At 43.1% G+C, this 9,267-nt stretch overlaps 1 protein-coding gene across 1 annotated transcript in view; it reads right to left on the reverse strand.

Moving 5' to 3' along the window:
* The window catches only part of Snrnp200 (small nuclear ribonucleoprotein 200kDa (U5)), a 38,811-nt gene extending 35,631 nt beyond the window's left edge, over window positions 1–3,180 (reverse strand). Inside the window, exons 1-3 of the mRNA XM_013019724.1 lie at window positions 3,043–3,180; window positions 2,368–2,531; window positions 291–462 (exon numbers count right to left, since the gene is read on the reverse strand). Of these exons, the coding sequence (XP_012875178.1) occupies window positions 291–462; window positions 2,368–2,531; window positions 3,043–3,087 (381 nt within the window). The 5' untranslated portion in view covers window positions 3,088–3,180. The remainder of the gene's footprint in view (window positions 1–290; window positions 463–2,367; window positions 2,532–3,042) is intronic.
* Window positions 3,181–9,267: the final 6,087 nt, after the last annotated feature.

Genomic DNA, 9,267 nt, shown 5'->3' on the forward strand with positions numbered 1-9,267 from the left:
AAAAGCCGGAAGTGGCACTGTGGCTCAAGTGGTAGAGCGCTAGCCTTGAGCTGAAGAGCTGAAGGACAGCGCCCAGACCCAGAGTTCAGGCACCATGACCGGACCCAAAAAAAAAAAAAAAAATGAGTATTAATTCCCACTATTTAGAGTTAATCTCCCGGTGTTTGACATAAAGTACCCAGCAATTAGTAGCTAATTTGGGCTCATCCCAGGGACAAAATTCTTCCAGAGCCTCCCAGCTATAACCATCTCAATTTCTAAGAGCCTGGCCTCACCCTCTGTTGCCTCACCTGATCTCCAAGAGCAGCCTGGATGAAGCTGAGCAGCACCTCATAGGTCTCCCGGGTCTCCTTAGTTTTAGGCTTATAGATGATGCCCACCATCTCATCAATGCCTTCTGACAGCAGAGTATAACCCTTCATCTTATTGATGTCATGTCTGTCCTCATCACGCTTTCTTCGCCTAATAGATACATGAAATGCTGCTAAATGACAGAACTTTTCCTCAAGGCAAGATTAGATCAAGTCCACTCTCCTTTTTACTTATGTAATATTTGAAGAAAGTAACTTGGACCCCAGAAAATGATGTCCACTTGGCTTTAATCATTTATAGGAACACATATTTATGAGATGGTGACAGGAAGTCCCATTATTGTTTCACTAGATGTATTAAATGCTATAGGACATTCTCCCCACTAGCTTAAAAATGACATCAGTACAGTTTGTGTGAAAAGATATGCATTGTAGCTGGGCGCCAGCAGCTCATGCCTGAAATCCTAGCTATTCAGGAGGCTGAGATCTGAGGATCACAGTTCAAAACCAGCCTAGGCAGGAAAGTCTGTGAGACTCTTATCTCCAGTAAATTACAAAAGAAGCCAGAAGTGGTGCTGTGGCTCAAGTAATAGAGAGCTCACCTTGAGCTCTCTGTATATATATTATATATATAAAATATATATTTAGTGTTACTTAATAGTATTTTGACTAATTTTCCATACAAATTATCTTTTTCTAGATAGAGAAACTAAAGTTTGGATAGAATCTACTTCTACTGACCCCCGACAACTTAAAACTAGGTAAGTATTCCACATAGGAGGACCAATGGCATATAAACTAATTTCAAATACAATTACATAATCTAAACTGGGTCTTGGAATTTTGAGCCTTTATCATATGAGAGCAAACACAGAGCTATTCAGGATCAAAAAGTAATGATTAGCCAGCACCAATGGCTCATCTGTAATCCTAGCTACTCAAGAGGCTGAAATCTGAGCATCATGGTTCAGTCAGCCGGGGATGGAAGATCAGTGAGAGTCTTATTTACAATTAGCCACCAATAAAGCTGGAAGTGGAGCTGTGGTTCCAGTGGTAGAGTGCTAGCCTTGAGCATAAAAACTCAGGAATAGGGCTGGGAAGGTGGCTCAGTGGTAGAGCGCTTGCCTTGCATGCCTGAGGCCCTGGGTTCGATTCCTCAGCACCACATAAGCAGAAAGAAAAAAGCCGGAAGTGGCGCTGTGGCTCAAGCGGTAGAGCGCTAGCCTTGAGCTGAAGAGCTGAGGGACAGCGACCAGGCCCAGAGTTCAGGCCCCACAACTGGACCAAAAAAAAAAAAAAAAAAAACTCAGGAATAGGGGCTGGGAAGGTGGATCAGTGGTAGAGCACTTGCCTTGCATGCATGAGGTCCTGGGTTCGATTCCTCAGTACCACATAAGCAAAAAAGAAAAAAGCTGGAAGTGGCGCTGTGGCTCAAGTGGGTAGAGCACTTGCCTTGAGCTGAAGAGCTGAGGGACAGCGCCCAGGCCCAGAGTTCAGGCCCCACAACTAGACCCCCACCCCCCAAAAAAAAACAACAACTCAGGGCCTAGGTGCTATTCCTGAGTTCAAGCCCCAGGACACTGGTACACACATGCACTCACACACACACAAGGTAATGATAATGATATATACCAGTGAGCACTGATGGCTCATCTCACGCCTACAATGCATGAGATGATGTTAAGATCTGAGGATCAGGATTCAAAGCCAGCTCAGGCAGAAAAGTCCATGAGACTCAGGTCTCCAGTTAACCACCAAAAAAAAAAATCGTAAGTAGAGTCATAACTTAAGTGGTAAGAGTGCCAGCCTTAAGCAAAAAGCTAAGGCACAGTGTCCAGACCCTAGGCTGAAGCTCCAGTACCAGTGGCCTGCATGTGTGCACACACGTACACATGCACACACACACACACACACACACTAATACGATTGGGAAATTAGTAATGGGAGGAAACAGGGATCTTGAAAATTAAGATCTGTCTACAGATCAGAAACAACACACATGTTAGAAAATAAAAAGTACCAGTAAGCTACTTAATAGTATCCCCTTGGTACCTACTTGGCTCTTCTTTCCTCCTGCATCTGTGGTTTGGTACGCTGAGCTTTATCTCCCATACGGGTGCCCTCCAACTTCCCAACCAGGGACAACACCTCTCCTGTTGGTTCATCCCGCCGGGTCCGGTCAATGAGAGAGCGGTCAGCTTGGAGTACAAGATTCGAGTTCTGAAGAAAATATCGTACATTATAAAAGCTTCCAAAGACGGATGAAGGAAGATCAATTCCTGTACCACAGGGACACCAGGTGATGGAGAATGGTAGCAATCGAAGGTTAATGTCATTAATCGGACTAAAAGGTTATTTTCCTTAATTAGAAATGACATTATATAATCAATGTCTATGAGAGTAGAGCTGTCTAACCAATTGAACAATCCTTGCTCCTACTTTGGGAATAAACCGCACTTTGGGGCAAGTGCTAAACTGGTGGGGGTAACAAGTGGAAGGGGCGGGTTCAGCCCTGGGAGAACTGGAAGGACCCCTCGTAGTCTATCTCACATACCCCAAATAACAGGGGTTATTCTGTGGTGCAACCCAACCTTTACCCGGATCCGATTTTTCCGTGGCTTTCGTGGCTCGCCTAGAGGCCTTCGGACTGAAACTCCGTTCCACAGCCTCCCCCCTCACCCCTCCCTGCGCCCCAGCGCCCGGAGTCTTCCGTCCTCAAGACCACACGCACCGCCTTGTACTCGTACTGCAAGCTGCGGGCAGTCACATCCGCCATGGCTGCCCGGCACCTTCAGACTTCCACTTCTCCCGTCAGCACACCGTGAACAGCAGCGGCAAACGGCTCGCGCCAAGCTAGATCGACGCAGGAGAGACGCACCGGATGGACTCCCTTCCGCTTCCGGGTCGCACTGAAAAGGGAGAGTTTCCGGTGAGCGGGAGCCGCCAGTGGGCGGGGCTTGCGAGTGATGGGTTCCCAGACGCTGGGAAATGGAGTCGCGGACGTCGGTAAAATGAGCGGTGTGTGGGATTCTCTTCTGTATTGGACAAGTGAGAGACACCGCTTGCCTGCCCGGAAACGCCAGCAGAATGGACTTGAGCGAGGGCCCGCTGTGCTCCCAGTTGTCTGTCACGTTCTATGGCTGGTCCTTCACCCACAGAATATGGTGGAAGGGCTCTGCCCTCCTGCAAGATCCAGCCCGCGAGGACACTGACAAGTTATTCAAAGCCCAGTACCTCCCTAAGCTGTCTCATACCCAGTTTATGTCTTCTCTCCACTAGGATGGCATTTTACAGCTGAATGCTTGCTTCTCTTTTGTATATTTGCTTTGGAAAAGGTGAATAAATGAATTGGATATATAGAGCCAATCACAATGAAAGTTTATTCATCCAAATCTAACCTCTGATGGGTTTGGAGTTTTTTTGTTTTTGTTTTGCCTTGGCTCACTATTGGCTGCTTATTTTAAAATTGTGATAATTCACACAAATCTGGATTTTTTCATAAGGTGAGAAATTAGGAAGTTCTCAAGAGTACCCATTGAGAACCAAAGTTCTCAATTCTTTTTTTTTTTTTTTTGGTCACCGTGGGGCTTGAACTCTGGGCCTAGGTGCTTTCCCTCAGCAGTTCAACTCAAGGCTAGCGCTCTACCGCTTGAGCCACAGTGCCACTTCCAGTTTTCTGGTGATTAATTGGAGATTAGAGTCTCATAAACTTTCCTACCCAAGCTGGCTTTGAACCATGATCCTCAGATTTCAGCCTCCGGAGTAGCTAGAATTATAGGCATGAGCCACCAGCGCCTGGCAAGTTTTCAATTCATAAATGGTATATTTGTGCAATTCAAATCAGCAACTGCCAAGGTTAAATGATACACAGTGTCCTCCCTTTGCCCTTCTCAGATTTGTCATCCCATTCCTTCCTGGCCCTTGTAGGCATGGAATTTGCCCACCGAGCTGTGGGCAAAAGATAGGTTCTTTCTCCTCAGTGGCTGTGGCAATCTGTCTTTGAGGTCTTTGGATGAGGATTTCTTCAAAATTGAAGCAATAAGACTGTAATTAAATGAGATAGTATATTTGGAAGCACTTAGCAAAGTGCCTGACTCAAGGTGAGGGCTCATTGAAAATTAATTAAGGCTGAATCCTTAAGTAAAACAGGCTGTGTGGGACTAGTAGGGCAACAGCAGGATGGGGGAAGACGTACAGAAAGGGTGAATGAGGATGAATGTGGTGGAAATGTTTACTTGCTCATATAAAAATAGAACAATGGCATCTATTAAAATTGTTAAGGAGGGAAAAGGTTGTCTGTGAGTTTAATTGGGGTACGTATGTGTGTGTGCGTGGAAATGCTATCCTCTTTGAACCATTATAATGTATGAGTGAGTAGATGCACAGAGAAAGAGAGAGAGATGAATCCTTGAGGGTGACTTGTACTCTGACAAATGAGTCAGAAAGGTATTTCAGAGATTCTGCTCCATGTATCTGTAGCAGTGTCAATATTCACAGGTGAAGGTGAACCTGCAAAGCAGATTTCACATCTCATTAGATCATTAGAATTTAAAAGGTGAACAGTAATAAGCACTGGTGAGGATTAAGAGAAATGACAACCCTCTCTCATATTTTGCTGGTGGGAATGTAAAATGGTATAGCCACATTGGCAAACTCTGGTAGGTTCTTAAAAAGTTAAACATAGAGTTACTGCTGGGTGTCAGTGGCCCATGCCTGTAATCCTACTACTCAGGAGGCTGAGTTCTGAAGATCTGGGTTGGAAGCCAGGCTGGGCAGGAGAGTCTATGAGACTTTTCTCCAATTAAGCACCAAAAAAAGCCAGAAATAGAGCTGTGGCTCAAGTGGTAGAAGGCTAGCCTTGAGCAAAAAAATCTCAGGACCAGCATCCAGGCCCTAAGTTCAAGCCCCAGGATCAAAATCAAAAACAAAACAAAAAACATAGAGGTACCATATGACCCCGTAATTCTGCTCCCAAGAGAACCTAAAATATATAGGAACACAAAAATTTGTAAACAGATGTCCACAGTGGCACTTTTTACAAGAGTGAAAAAGTGGAAACCCAAACATCCACCAACTGACAAAATATAATTTATCCATAAATGTATTATTCCACCACAAAAAGCAACAAAATACTGACAAACACCATACAATATGGATGAATCTCAAAAAAAAAGTATATAAAAGGACCACAAATGGTATGATTCCACATGTATAAAATGTGGAGCAGGCAAGACAGAAAGTAGGTAAGAGGTTCGCCAGGTGTTCGGTAAGGAGAGAGAGGAAGTAACTCTGAATGGAAACATCTCTTTTGAGACAGAAGAAAATGTTCCAAAACTAATTGATTGGCACACAATTCTGATTATAAATGCAAACCATCAAGATATACAGTATTAAATAAAGGAATCTGATGGTGTATAAATTGTATCAATAAAGTTTTTTTTGTTTTTGTTTGAGAACAGGACTCAAACTTAGTACCTCATGCTTTCACTCATTAGCTGCTGCTTCACTAATGGAGCCATGTCTCCAACTCCAATACAGTTTTTAAATAGGTTTTATAAGGGATTTGGGGCATCTGGATAGACACAGATCAAAGAGGTGAAGTGAGTAGCAAAATGGACTCAGAAAAAAGGCCTTTAACTTTTTAAATATAATTTTGTTATTACTTGTGTATATACTAGTCTTTAGGCTTGAACTCAAGGCCTGGGCACTGTCTGTGGCTTTTTTACTCAAGGCTCTACCATTTAAGTCAGAGCTCTACATCCATAATTTTTGGCAGTTAATTGGAGATACAAGTGTTACAAAGCCTGCCTGGGCTGGCTTTGAACCACAATCTTCAGATCTCAGTCTTTTAGTATGAAATGTGGAACACACAAGACAGAGAGTAGGCAAGAAATTCATGCACTACTGGTGCCTTGCTTATTATTAGTAAGCTGTACAGAGGGGTTACCATTTCCTAAGTTGGGTCATGAGTACATTTCTTTTTTGGACAATGTCACCCCTTCGTTTTCCTCCAGTGTCTCCCTCCCATCCCTGCTCACAAGTTGCATAGCAAATTTTCCATATAGTCTATACTGAATGCTATGACTGCATTTGTTCTCTCCCTCTTTCTGCACCTCCCTTTTCACCAAATACCTCAAAGCAAAAAACACCACCAACAACAATGAAACTCGTGTTTCTATTTCCTAGATTTCCTTTAGAAAAAGCATAAATAATATTTTAAATCTTCAGAGGAGTTACACCTTTATGTTCCTTCCCTAAGAGTATTCTTCTTTAATGTTTCTGTTTGAATGCCTAGTCTTGTATCAGTTATTATGTCCAGTTGTATTTTAGAACTAGCATCCACATATCAGAGAAAACATGCCATTTCTCTGAGTTTGGCTTACCTCAAAAGCTTTGCTGTAGGTTCATCCATTTCTCTGCAAATGACAGTGAAATTCTACTGTATATATGTACCATGTTTTATCCACTCATCAATTGTAGGGTATCTGGGTTGTTTCCTTACCTTGGCTGTTCTAAGGCAGCAATGAACATGATAAGCAAGTGTTATTGTATCCTGACATGTAATGTTCTGGGTAGATGTCTAAGAGTGGTATGGTTGGGCTATGGGGAAGTTTTATGTTTAGTTTTTTGAGGAACCTCCAAACTGCCTTCCAGAATGGTTGTGCTAGTTTACATTCCCACCAAGTATAATAGGGTTTCCCCCCCCCACATTCCCACTAGCATTTATTGTTAATTTTTTTTGGGGGGTCAGTCGTGGGGATTGAACTCTGGGCTTGAGCACTGTCCCTGTGCTCTTCAGCTCAAGGCAAGCACTCTACCACTTAAGCCCCAGCGCCACTTCCGTTTTTCTAGTGGTTTATTGGAGATAAGAGTCTCAGGGAGGGGCTGGGTAGATGGCTCAGTGGTAGAGTGCTTGCCTTGCATGCCTGATGCCCTGGGTTCGATTCCTTAGCACCACATACGCAAAAAATAAAAAAGCCGGAGGTGGCGCTGTGGCTCAAGTGGTAGAGCGCTAGCCTTGAGCTGAAGAGCTGAGGGACAGCGCCCAGGCCCAGAGTTCAGGCCCCACTACTGGACCCCCAAAAAAAAACAGAAAACAAAAAAAAAAGAGTCTCAGGGACTTTCCTGCCTGGCCTGGCTTTGAACCATGATCCTCAGATCTCAGCCTCCTGAGTAGCTAGGATTACAGGTGTGAGCCCACCAGCGCCCAGCTATTGTTGAATTCTTGATGTTGGACAATTTAACTGGGGTGAGATGGAATCTTAAAGTTGCTTTGATTTATAATTCCTTTATTATTTATATTTCTTTATGTGTTTATTTGCCATTCTTACTTCTTCTAAGAAGTCTGTCCTTAGCTCCTTTGCCTATTTATTGGCTTTAGGGGAGTGTTAATTTTTTGAGATCCTCATATATTTTAGGCCTTTGTTGGATATATTACAAATAAATTTTTCTCCCAGTTTGTTGGTTGTATTTTTAGTTTAGTAACTATGTCCTTTGCCATGCAGAAACTTTTTATTTTGATGTAATCTCATTTGTCATCTTTCTCCTATTTGCTGTACCCCTGAGACTCTTCTCAAAAAATTTTTGCCTATGCCTATAAGTTTTAATGTTTCTCCTGCTCCATCTTGCAGTAGTGTCAAAGTTTCAGTTGTGATCTACTCGCAGAAGTTTCAAAGTTTCAGTTCTAATATTGATCTATTGGTCTATTGGTCTTTCATCTACTTTGAGTATATATTGGTGCATGGTGACAAAAAAAAGGATCCAATTTTAGTTTTCTACATATGGATCTCCAGTTTCTCCAATACCAATTATTAAAGACCCAATTTTTTCCACCACACATTTTTGGCTCCCTTGTCAAATATCAGATAGCTGTAAATATATGGCTTTATTTCTGCATCTTCTAGTTCGTTCCATTGATCTTCAGGCCTGTTTTTGTGTCTGATCTATAAGCCTGTTTTTATTATAGCTCTGTAGTAGAGCTCCATGTCTGGAATTGTGAAGACAGCAGCATTGCTTTGTTTGATTAAAATTACTTTGACTATTTGAGGTCTTTTATTGCTTGATATGGATTTTTGGATTGTTTTCTCTATCTTGGTGAAGAACATTATTGGAATTTTGAGGTTCTTGCATTAAATATGTAGATCACTTTTTAGCAGTATGAGGCTGTTGACTTTATTCATGTCTAGGTGCACATTATGCTGCCTCTTTTTTATTTTGGTGCTAGTACTGGGGCTTGAATTCAAGGCCTAGCTCTGTCCATTAGCTTTTTTTGCTCAAGGTTAATGCCATTTGAGCCACAACTCCACTTCCCTTTTTTTTTAAATTTTTTTTTGTCGGTCATGGGGCTTGAATTCTTGGCCTGGGCACTGTCCCTCAGTTCTTCAGCTCAAGGCTAGTGCTCTACCACTTGAGCCACAGTGCCACTTCTGGTTTTCTGGTGCTTTATTGGAGATAAGAGTTTCATGGCTTTTCCTGCTGGGGCTGGGTTTGAACGATGATCCTCAGATCTCAGCCTCCTGAGCAGCTAGGATTACAGGCATGAGCCACCGGTGCCCAGCCACTTTCCACTTTTTTTTTATGGTCAATTAGAGATAGGAGTCTCATAGGTTTTTCTGCCCATGTTGGCTCTGAACCATAATCCTCAGATATCAGCCTCCTGAGTAGCTAGACACCGGTGCCCAGCCATGCTGCCTCCTTGTAAAGATGATCATCAAAAACCTCTATTCCATGGGCTGGGAATGTAGTTTAGTGGTAGAGTGCTTGCCTAGTATGCATGAAGCCCTGGGTTAATCTGTACCACATAAACAGAAAGCTGGAATGGTGCTGTGGCTCAAATGCTAGAGTGCTAGCCTTGAGCCAAAGCAGCTCAGGGACAGTGGCCAGGCCCTGAGTTGGGCATGCGCGCGCGCATAGAAATTGACATGTTAAAGTGAAATTCCCTTGAACAGCTATTTGA

The sequence above is a fragment of the Dipodomys ordii genome, unplaced genomic scaffold (assembly GCF_000151885.1).
Source record: "Dipodomys ordii isolate 6190 unplaced genomic scaffold, Dord_2.0 Scaffold47, whole genome shotgun sequence".
In the NCBI taxonomy this organism is placed as follows: Eukaryota; Metazoa; Chordata; class Mammalia; order Rodentia; family Heteromyidae; genus Dipodomys; species Dipodomys ordii.